The sequence below is a fragment of the Ischnura elegans genome, chromosome 1 (assembly GCF_921293095.1).
Source record: "Ischnura elegans chromosome 1, ioIscEleg1.1, whole genome shotgun sequence".
Taxonomy (NCBI): domain Eukaryota; kingdom Metazoa; phylum Arthropoda; class Insecta; order Odonata; family Coenagrionidae; genus Ischnura; species Ischnura elegans.
In genome coordinates, this window is record NC_060246.1 from 95,237,092 (window position 1) to 95,249,482 (window position 12,391).

Below are 12,391 nucleotides of genomic sequence, written 5' to 3' on the forward strand. Positions count from 1 at the left end.
AATACATAATCATTCTGCTTTCTCCATTTTCGGTATAAGTTTCCCCGCGCGAAGAACGGTCAAATCGCCAACAACTCGCCACTACCGCGAGCGTATATATAATGCGAATCTCATTCTTTCTGCTCTCCGCATCGCGCGCTAGACGTCGCATCGGATGAATAAAGATGGTGAAAACATTGCTAGGGGGACGGAATCTCTCTCTCTCCCTCTCTCTAGCTAGAACGAGGGCTTGGAGGAAAAATGACGGGTGGATATTCATTTTCAAAGGATTTTCCATCCTTGGATCTTCTCCTCCCGCTGGTTTCGATCGCGAGGTTCACGCTCTAGAAAAGGAGGGAGGTGCAATCTATTCCAAGTCGAGAGTGAGTACGCGTCCGCGTAACCAACCAGTTCGCTCCAAAGGGGACATTCCAGAAGATCGGAAAAGTCTTAGAGAGTGCGGGAGTTTAGAAAAAATCGACGTCATAAGAGCGCATGGGATATACACATGAGGAATGCCGCCACCAGAGAGAGCGTTTGGTTGGATCGACCAATCTCCGGACGTTTTGCATATCGCGTCACATAAATTTTTTTATCGCGAGCCCAGTCCGCTTTCCATCCCTTGTGCACAAAAGGGTTGAACCCTTGAGGGGATAACACTCCTCCCACTTCCTTATAAATATAAATCTCACCCTTTCCCTCTCCTTCGCGGGGAAAATATTGCGCGTCCCTCGGTTACTCTTATATCTCGTAATGGGCCCCGCACGAGGGAAAACGGCAAACAACTCAATGTTGGCCGCAAACCCTTCTGCCGCGATCCTTCTCCCTGACGCCCTCTCCTCCGTCTCTCATCTTCCTGACTGCGAGCAGAGGAGGATTTGCATCGCAGTCTTCATCTATTTTTCCGGCTCTCTCTCTCTCCACACCACTGAATTTTTTCTTCATTCCAATCCCACGGTATCCTCCTCTTCCCCATTACTCTGGGAGACTTTCCGTTAATAAATACAGAGTGGAGAAAAATTATGTGAAAATGTTTTAACCGTGGATAGCTGATGCCAGTGAAAAACAAAATTAGTGATTTTCAATGACATTTAGGTCGAAAACGTACAATTTTTAAACTACAGAATCTTTCAGCCAAACACTCGGTTTGGTCAAGAGTTTGCCCTGTTGCCGGAAGCAGGCGCGCAGCAAGGAATTAAGGCGCAACTAATACTCGGAGGTCTGGGAGATGTGTAATACCCACCAGGGTAAGCGGGAGGTGTGGGGGCCCTCCCCCAGAAATTTTTTCAGATAAATGGTTGAAAATGTTGAATTTTAAAGCTTTCTGAAGGGTATTTTATTAATACTTACTCTATTATATGAGTATTATTTATATCCAATTATGTAAAATGGATTAAATTTAAAAAATGCTCTGAGCTCTAGGGGGGAAGGGGAAGAATTATCCTCTTCGCTGCGCCACTGGCCGAATACTCTGGATCACTCACGGCTTCGAATGCTTTGCCTGCATTTGCCTTTGCCTTGGTCCGCAGCATCCGGCAACAGATCAATTTCGCGGCCAATCGGAGCGCTTTGCTTAAAGTTTCTGTAATTTAAAAATGGTGCGTTTTCAACCAAACTACATTACTAATTTTGGCTACTACTGGCATTAACAGCTTTCCAGGGTTAAAATATCGTGACCTAATTTTTCATCGCCCTGTATAATGAGATGTTTACTTACTGGTCCAAATAACATGCTTCACTGCGTTATCATTTATTTTTAATGCCATACCTTGAGCATATGCAGACACGTGATTTTGAGCTACAATTGTTTCCTTCAATTTGATCTCTATTTATAGTTAATTAGTGTTGATAAAGAAGAAAATCTTATGCGATTTTTATTTTTGCTAGCTTTCTAAGAAAATAAGTCTCACTACAATTTATTGATTATATATCTGATCTTGATGACTGTTTATCATAGCAATACCTTCAAGGGAAAAACCTTTTTTTTACACAAATATTTCTATAAACAGCGACATATTAGTAATCGAATCTCCCGCTATTTATCATAATTTTACCGGAGGCAAGCGTAATCTTAAAAATCAATTAAAACGTTTCATATATAATCGTATATCATATGAATTTCTTTTCCTCTTCGAATCCAAATCGAAATATATTTATTGACCTCTCACTTTTTCGCATCTTTCTCTTTGTACAAAAGCTTTTTCCGTAAAATTTCTTGAATTGCTTTGATAAGGTCCACCTTCTTCCTCATATCCTCCTCCGACCTTATCTTCTGATCATCCCACCGTCCTCTCCTTTCTCCTTGCCTTTTCTCGAACGCTTCATTTATTTCCATACCACCGAAAACGGCACATATTGGATATTTATATCGGAGTTTACTGAACATTTCAACAACCTATCCAGACGGGACTAACCTATCCATAGGGGCAACCTATCCAGACGGGACTCGAACCTGCGACCTCTTGTTTGGCAGGCGAGGACTTTTTACCCCAACGCCACCGAGGCCTGCTGCCTTTCTTCTTTTCCGCCTGTTAAACCGAGCGGATTTTTCCCACAGGACACCCTTGTCGACTTTGTCACCCAGCTTCATCGGTATTTAATTAAGAGCCGGAAAAGGGCTGAATGTTTCCATGACCGCAGAATTACCTGAGAAATCTTTACAGGGGAAGTGGGGGGAGAGAAAGATCTCTTTCGAATGAGCGTGCGTTTGGCGGGAAAGTAAGGAAAAAAATCGGAGACGGGAATTTACGACGGTTGAAAGTGGGGGTTGGAGGCTCTTTCCACCGTTAATAAGACCCCCTATTGCAAATTGCGCGGGGAGGTGGGGAGTTGGGTTGAGTAGTTGGTGCTCCTTTTAAGTTAAGTGCTCGGAAGAATAAGAGTCCATGCCGACGTCGGCAAGCGAAGGTTGTTGTGCAGAGCGGGCGGGAATGGTAAATCGGTGAATTACGAGTCGGCAAAGGGAAGAGCGAGAGGAAAGGAGGAGAATGAGCGGAGGCAGTTGCACTAAAGCGGATAAGATTCCTATACCGGCACCCATCCGTTCTGCAGCCGCTTTTCTCACGGCCCGCGACCGTCAATTGGATGCGGGCTGGACAGCCGTTGCCATTGGATTCGCTTCGATACCTTCTCATGATTTGTGGAAGGGTGGCTCCGACACGTCCTGATATGGTCAGCATGGGTTTTATTTTATTCAAATGTCTTCATTCTCGTAAGTTACCTGCTAGGCCGTCAAATGAAAACGAAGCTTGCGACAGAGATGAAAGTGAAGGCCAATATCATCATAAGAAATGGTATCACTGAGTACATATCCCTTCGTTATATATATTATAAATATAAACACACATATGGGCCTACTATTTCTACTAAAAATAAACAGAGAATTCACACGTTTCCCTTTCGATATAACTTACCGGTGATCTATTTCATCCCATCTCGTGGAAATCAGATTCATTTTTAGGACGCATTATCATATTTACCATTAATTTTCTGTGTAATTTTTCACAATGTTTTTATTTGTTGTAATATTTGAATTAGATTGCTTCTTTAGCGGCTTATTTAATGTTATTGCGTATATAGTCTTATGTAATGGTTATGCTTAATGTAATGTAATCATAATATTTATGTGTAACTATAATCTAATTTATATAACTGTAATGTATATTTCTTCCGTGAGACCTTATCGCTTGGCACTATTTCATTTTAAAATGCTCTCCTCGCCCGTGATGTATGTATTTATTTTATTATGGTGAACTACTGGTCTAAAAGGTTGCTTGGAATTTCATGTGGCATAGCTTTACAGAGCTGCAACCCTTAAATGTCCTCGGTTCATGGTCGTAAAACTGCGGATATTACATCAGAAAAGTGCTAAAAATTCTCCAAAGGTTACCTAATGCGTTCACCTTTTGTCCGCCTACAAAAGATTTTTGCCTGTCATAAACGCCTGCGTAACTTATTTTCCCCTAAGAGAGACAATGGGGCTCTCTTTCCCCCAAAACTAGACCCCGTCTCTGTTGCGAATTCCTCGAACCCCGTCCCCTTCTCCCTCTCTCACATAATGCATACGGAGGAGAGGGAAGGCGAAAAATAAAAATCACAGAAGGGAAGAGAATGCCCGAGCAAAAGAGGGCCCGAGAGAGAAAAAGGGAAAAAGAAATCGCCACCCTTCCCTCCCTCTTATAACGGCACGTCTTGTAACCAACCACACGAGAGCGAAGTCGGGAGAAGTTGGACCCGCGGAGAGAGTGGAGTGTGGGGAGGACGGGTTGTGTGGAGGATGGAGGGGGGTGGGGGAGGGCGAAGAAAGGAGGGAGAAAGAGAGTCCATTTGTGTGATGTCGCCACCCTGTTGAAACCCAGACCCCAGGTATATGTACACCTCAGCCATTGTCTCTCTGCACTCACTCACTCTTTCTCTTTTCCTGCAGGCGGACGGTTCGCGGTGTGGTGCCGCAGAGAGAGAGAGAGAGCTAGAAGGACAAGGGTAGGAGGGAGCGTTGAGGGCAGTGCCACGAGGCGTGTGTGTGTGTGGGAGGGGAGGGAAACAAAAGACGGTCGCCTAGGAAGGAAGCGTGGAAGGGGTGGGCGAGAGTGCGATGGCCATGGCGCCGCCTTCCCAGCGCCCCTGCAGCCACCTCGGATGACCACCGCCGGCGACCCGAGACCCCTGGAGGGTCGCACGGGACCTCCACCTCCTCCGCGGCAGAAGATACCGGCCCGGCGATAAGAAAGGGGGCGGGAAAAAGGGGGAGACAGGCAATAGGGGGTTGGTCGGAGAGAGAGAAGTGGAGGGTGGTTTCGCGCACGGCACGAAGGCATTTGCCACTTCGGTGACAGGGAGTCCGGTCGAGGAACTGCCGGGAAGATAGTGTTGTGTGTATCCGTGTGCGCCCGTACCATATTGTGGGTGTCGCTATCCGTCGGGGGATAGTCTCAGTGATGGGTGCGAAGCGGGGAGATGATCGTCCTCCTCCCGCGAGGTTCCCATCTCTCTTCCCGGGAGGAGGAGTGCTTTGGTGCTGTTGCTGTTTGGTGGCGCTCGCGGCTGGGCTGGCGGGCGGGCAGGACGGTTCTTCCTCGTCGCGCCCCCCGCGGCTGCGGGCGTTCTGGTCTCCGCGGAGTGAGCCCCCTCCGCCGCCGTCCCCTTACGTGACGGCGTCCATCCAGAGGGTGGAGCTGAGCACGGAGGTGGTCGGGGTGGCGGTCGGGAGGGACGGGGGTGTCAGGCCGCCTTCGCCGCCGCTCGGTGGACCCCCTTCGTCGCGGCTGCCGACCGCAGCGACCACCACCACACCCGCTGCCCCCGCGCGGCCCGCCAGGGGAGACAGATCCGTCGGGGTGCCTGCGATCGTCGTCCCGGCCAATAACGGTGAGAAATATATTGAGAGAGAGAGGGAATGAAAATGCGGTTTACTACACGGGCGTGGAAACGTCTTGAGAGTCCCGCCCGTCTCGTGCACGGTATGAAACCCGCACGGCCAGCCTTAAAAGTGCGCTTTCGGGAAGTGAATCGAGAGCGGCATTGCGTTTTCCGTGTGAATTGCCTTCAAGGACCCGAGTTCGAACGGGTATTTCTGGATCTGAGCAAGGTCCTCGCAGCTCCTTTTGTGTAGTCATCTCTCTCAATAGCTGTAGCGGCTCTTGATTTTTATGCGGTGAGCAACCCACTCCTGGTTTGTTATTTTTTTGTTTTCATCGTCGAGGATAATGTCATCATGCGATGTTGTCACGAACGGTTATATCTTTATTCAGCTGTGCCAGGTTCACGTCAAAATGCATATCGTTCGGGTGCCATTTAACTTGTCTTTTCAGAATGCGTGCAAGTATCTTTTATCTTTGATTTTTTAATTTTAAAATAAGAGAGAAAAATTTTGTAGTGACATTGCAAATAAAATTAGGATTGTTTTAAAAATAATATGCCATTAATCGAGCCCATTACCGCGTGAAACTTATAGCTCACACAGAGAAATAACCTGAGTTTCAAACCAAAGACCAGTACTATAAGCCTTCAGTGTTAAAATGTTACAGTAGCACCTAACCATTAGTTATAAATTGTGCCTTTCACCCTTTCACAAGTTGGGATGTCATTTTAATGCAATATTTTTTGAGAAAATGCGTATTGTAGTTGTTATTATCTAAATAATGGCATAATTTCCATAAAAAGTGAAAAGATTTTTTACCAAAGTGTGAAAAAGTGTTATCATTTCCTTGAAAATATTGTGTAACATAGCCCATTTTTTCCTCTCATAAGATCCGAGAATCCTTCGGAAGAGTTTGTCGACAGATTAGATTTTAATTCTTCAATGGCAGCCATGGATCAATCATTGCCTGGAGATTCACGCGAGAAAGTGAGTGATGAGCTTTAACGCCATTCGCAGCTAAACGCGTGGCGGAGATTTGCGGTTTGCAGTCGGTGATTATTTTCGCACGTTTGTGTTCCGTAATCACAGAAAGTGGATAAAAGATTTGGATGGAGCATCTCCCCCCGGGGCTTTCCGCTGTGAGAATCACTCTTAACGGTAATACTAATCGAATGGTAGGTAGGTACTTTCAAATGGCCAAGGATTGCAATGGAGCGATAACGGAGGAGAACGCCTTTTTTTTATTCTGACGCGTAATCACAAAGGCGCCGGTAATTCCACCATGATTGAACCCTTCTGTCAAGGTAACTCCCACGAGCAACTTGCCGCAATTAACTGCCCAGATTAAACTCGAATTTAACGGTCATCGACTTGGCGGCGCCTGGCCGGGTCAGGATTCATCCTGGGGAGCCACGCGAAGCCAAAGGCGGATCCCTCCTGACACCCTGCCCCCAACCCCTTCTGTTATGGATGTTCGATTATAAGTGGTTCTTTGTCCGCTTATGACATCTCTTGCCTCCTTCAATCTTCACCGAATCACTTTCGAAGGATATGTCAATATTTCTCTATCGGTTCACAGGAAGGAAACGATCACTCTTACATGAAAACAACCGTTAATTTTTTTCTCGAGCATGAGTACTTATCGTTTTCGAATCAATCGGATATCTTCGCAATCGTATGCTAATGATTCGTTCATGATATCTCTTTATTACTCTTATTTTCATCGTGCCATATTCGAAGATGATGTCAACCTTTCTCTTTCATTTTCCGCCCTTACTGAAAATAAGTGATCGCGCTCATAATCAAGCCTCCATTAATTTATTTCACAAGCAAGAAATCTAATCCTTTTTTAATCAATCAGATGTCTATTAAAGGAATTGGTGCAAAAATATCAAAATACCAATGTGATACATCCGAATAGTATGTAATTTTTCACTGTTCCAGAATTAGACTCTTTCGTTCCATCTTAATTTTTTGAAACGGCTTCTCCGTTTAGTTATTCTTTGCATGGTTGCATTCCAACAGCGGCTATTATAAAAATAGAAATGAATTATTGATTAGAAAACATTTAATACCTTTTAACCCACCCTACAAACCTTGGGCTCTTGTTAGACCCAGATGGTAACGATGCCATTACTGGAAACTCCCTAGTTCCCTGCATCGTTTAAGGGGAATATCACCGTAGAAATCAATCATTAGCCGTCTCTAATTGAATTAAAATGTGTACTATTTTGCTGCTTCAACTTTTTAATATATTTAATTAGTTCTTCGAAGATAATCTAAATTTCCTCTCTATCAAAACTATAAATATAGATGAAGTGTAAGGTAAAGCCTATCTAGGCCCTCTTTCCAAGAACTTTTTATATCAACAATCCTATTACGTGCTGTATACTTAATTACATTTTTACTTGGGCTCTCACGTTACCTTTGCTTTTCTTCCCACAGTTAAATTGGCAAGTTAATAGCTTATTCATTTGCTAAGTCAGCCGTCATATGTAAGCCATCATCTCTTATCGAGGCACCTTCTTCCACAGCTAATAATCCTCTTGCTTTTTTTCTCACTAATATGCCTAGTTTTCGAAGCTATTCGAAGACTTAAAAAAAAAAATTTAAATACATAAGTTATAAATGCGATAAATGATTCTCCATCTTTGGGGATATTTTATGGGTAATTTTTAGCTAGCACATTTCATTGTTTACGGGGTATTAGACGAACTTCACAAACTCTGTGGCTGTTGATGTGAGCTCCGGAAGCATTTCCAGGTATCTTATAAAAAAAATTAAATGAATAAAGCTCCCCAAACGACCATTAACGATTGTTTCTTTTATTTTCCTACCTCGTGGTCACTTCCTGTTTCTTCCCCATCTCAACCCTTCCCCCCATATCTCCTCATCATCGCATCGACCCCACTCCTCCCCCCGCCACTCTCCTTGAACCTGCCGCGGGCATGAGGGGCGATGTCCGTATCACGGGTAAGACCATTAGAGTCCATCGCCGTGTTTGACAGTGGGCTTTCGTCGATAGAGTGACGTAAACAGACCCCTATATGATGATCACGGTGGCAAAATACACCTGTAATGTAACATTTGTTACTCCACAGTTTACGTTGAGTACTGCTGACGATTGTGAGCTGTAGGTATACTCGTACGTGTCTCTCGAATGAGATCCACGAACACAAATGCATTGATGGACTTGAATAAATTGTATCTGATAATATTTAACCAGTAAGAAGAACTAATTTTCACAAGTTGTATGTGACGGTAACAATCACAAATCGATCTTAACTAAAGGATGTACAATTTCGTTTTTAATACGGTATTATGGAGAATCCTATTTCATTTCCATAGTACCGCGAAACTAAGGACGTTCCTCCATACTTTATGTGAAACATAGCTCTTTTAATGATTGCAAAGCTCCTATGACTCATCAGTGAGGAGCTTATTTCACACCGAGCCCATTGGCGTGCGAAAATCGCTCTTCCGGGACAGAGTGGGGCAGTTTCTCCCTCGCTGGACCGCCTGCGGTTTTCTACGAAGTTATTTTAACTGAAACGCTTCGTTATAATTTATGGCACTACATTTCGGAGAGGTCTCATACGGATTGTACATATGTCCACGCCCGCTTTTATTTAACCTGATTTTTCATTTAGTGATCAATCTTATGTTGCAATACTTGCTCAAATTTTGATGCAAAAATAATTATTACCATTTTTTCTAAACTAAAAAGTATGCAATCTCGCATTTAATATCCTAGAGTGCCCAATTTCTTACGGTTAAGAATAAAACTTCACACTCCATTTTTTTACAATCTCTTAGGGTGTACACAATTTAAGGTATTGGGAAAAATCCCATTCGTTCATATTATTTTCCGTCAATTTGCGCCATACGACATCATGAAAACGTTATGTTGACACCGAAATATTGGAAATTATCGTACAAGTAGCATAGATTTTTGTGATTCATATCGGTTTCGCAGGGTATAAAGTGTTACGTTTTTGTTTCGTATTATTTAATAGCATCTGTTGCTTAGGGATAAATGCTTGAAAAAGGGGAGCCAAAATATGAATGAGGAAAGCAAAAGGTTTCTCCCTTTAAGCCTTCTCCTCTAATACAACCGGCTTCATCCTCATGGATTCCTTTGTTTAGATGTGGGGCTTCGAGATCAACGTTTGATGCTACCCTTGCTGTTGAGAAGTAGGGAGTTAGTGGTAATTGAAAGACAACAAGGTCGTTGTAGGAAAGGCATAGAGAAAAGTATAGTCAACATCGGCCCACTGCTCCCGCAAAATTCACCCAGAGGGCAATTAATCACCTTCGCATTCGACGCGCATTGGTGTACGATAACTACTCTACCATTCAAATGTCGATTTTTCTTTCTTGCTGTAATGGATAAGGAGAATTTGAAATGGAGATGGATAATATTCCTTAGAAGCTCTAAGCAATTCCTCTGTCGACAAGACTTAATTTCTTGGGGTATTTTTGAAATGAAAATAATATATGGAACCTTATCGAGTTCAATTTTCCTTTTGCCTGAAAGTTTATTTGCTGATGAAATGCTATAATTCGGTTATAATTTCAGTTCGTGCCGCAATGTTTGGGAGGTGGCTCGTAATTGTACCATTCGCCCATTTTTTTAAAGTGAGGCTGCCTTGACTCTCAGGATAGCGTTTCATGTAAGAGCATGACGAAAGTTGTGCAAAAAATGTATACTCTCACCATTTGAGTAAGAAATCACCGAGTAACATGGTAGGAGCTTTGGGAGGACAGGGGAGCCTGGCCCCTCAACTTATATCGTAATTTGTCCAAAAAAGTACGAAATCTGTATAAATGCCAAAACATTTTAGACTTAAGTGTACTTAAAGTACTGTTTGCAGAGTCAAACTTAAATAAATCTTCCAGATGAGGGCCTTTGGAACTCCCCGTGTCATTGGGTGATATTCCATAGCCTCTAAACCCTTGCCAGGATTGCTACCCCCCCTGCTCTTAACTTCGCCTATGCCCAGAAAATTTGAACTCTCCTCCGAGTCATTTTCATATGATTGTATGCCCGTTACGATGGAAAGAACCGTAATAGGGTAGTTTCCTTCACCAAAGAAAACGAAAGGCATTGATTGCGATTCGTTACCCACCATTAGTGTATTCATAATATACAAATTATTTGGCTTTAGAAATCCCAGTTTAGACGAATGGCAATTGTCAATTTTAACCACATTTGAAAAGACGCCAGATTGGCGCCCATGCGATGCCACTCCACGTAACGTCACAGGGACCTAGTTTCTATATGAGTAGATAGGAGTTTTACATCGTCTGAGATTACCAATGCATGCATAAGGCACATAGCTCAGGGAAATATTCCTTAATAATCACCTATTTAAACTGCCAATGGTCGGAAAGTTTCCTGTGTTTGATTAGGTATTAATAATCCTTATTTAAGCCAAGCGCTACCTGCTAGCAGCCTGCATCACAGTGGCGCACTTGTTCTCGCCCCAAGGTCATCTCACTCGGCGGCAGCGGGATCCAGAATGACGTCACACGGGCTTTTTCCATCATTCATACTTAGCCGTCGCATTTTCGCGGGCTTGAAAATTTTCACTTTTCATTTGATCGCGAAAAATAGATATCGTCATTTAAAAATCTAAAAGCGTTAAATGCGTACTTCAGGTGTAATAATCTTTCGATTTTGGCAATAAAAATATAATAGGAAACCACCCTATTGAATACCAATACAAATAGTTTATCCACCAATCAACCGCTCTCGTCAATCCGACTCGTGCTCGATAGGCGGAAGAGGATCTTCGGAAATGGGGAAGACGATTGCAGAGGAAGGATTTGGTCCGGAGGATGGGTGGCGCCGAAATAATTTTCCACATCGCTCGCCTAATTGTGAGTCCGCCCTCGTATGCGGATGCATTGCTCTCGGCGTCGGATCTCGAGTCTGCGTCCGTTTATCTGTCTGCCTGCAGCTCGAGATCGGGTGTCAGGCGCCAATCGGTATTCCACGGGCGCGCCACGATTGTGTCAGATGAATCAAAGCGTCCCTTCTCCACACTAAGTGGCCTCTCAACTCCACACTCCGCGCACTCCATTCCTCCCCACGTGCGAGGTTCATTTCCACGACCCTTTCCGTTCTTATTCCGTGCGATCGTCTGTTTAATGCATTGCGACCGATCCTCCTGGCGTTGGAGACATAGATACTATTTTTGTTTTGGCTTCATCCACTGGGGATCTCAGGAACAGTATTACAACAGAGGATCCTCAATTCGCCCTCTAAATGTGTTGTCAACCAGCGCGCATTTTAATGGGTTCACAGAAGTCGCCACTCGCGCCGCTGACGAACAAATTGACCCGGGTTTCAGTTTCACGGGGAAATAAAGTAAAATTAATGGTTTTACCGAAATTTATACACATGATGATATGATCTACCAAAGCCATTACTATCCAATGCTATTCCTTGCAATTACTAACATAATAATTCAAAGTATTGGAAAAAAGCGGATCGCCTTGCACTTATCTCCGCGCCGCGGACATTTTTGGAAATTGATTAAAATGCGACCAAAGTGGCAACAGGAATCAGCCTTTAATTGGATGAAATAGGGTGGTTTCCTATTATTTTTTTATTGCCTAGATCGAAAGATTATTACTCCTGGAGTACGTATTTCACGCTTTTAGATTTTTAAATGACGATATCTATTTTTCGCGATTAAATGAAAAGTGAAAATTTTCAAGCGCGCGAAAACGCGACGGGCAAGTATGAATGCTGGGAATAGCCCGTTTAACGTCATTTTGGTTCCCACTACCGCCGTGTGAGGTGACCTTTGGGCGAGGATATGTGCGCCGCTGCGATGCAGGCTGCTAGTAGGTAGCAGAGTACCCTGCTAGCAGGTAGCGCTTGGCTTAAATAAGGATTATTAATACCTTATCAAGCGAGGAAAAATTTTCGACCTTAGCCAGTTTTAATAGGTGATTATTAAGACATGTTTGCCTGAGCTCTGTGCCTCATGCCTTCATTGGTAACCTCAGACGATGTAAAACTCTTATCTACTCGTATAGAAA

General features: G+C 43.7%; 1 protein-coding gene across 4 annotated transcripts in view; it reads left to right on the plus strand.

Moving 5' to 3' along the window:
- LOC124166613 overlaps positions 1 to 12,391 on the plus strand; it is a 313,116-nt gene that overhangs the window by 285,737 nt on the left and 14,988 nt on the right. For all 4 annotated transcript variants that reach the window (XM_046544214.1, XM_046544240.1, XM_046544224.1 and 1 more), the window contains one exon: positions 4,406 to 5,346. In XM_046544214.1, coding sequence (XP_046400170.1) covers positions 4,917 to 5,346 — 430 coding nt within the window. In that variant the 5' untranslated portion in view covers positions 4,406 to 4,916. The remainder of the gene's footprint in view (positions 1 to 4,405; positions 5,347 to 12,391) is intronic.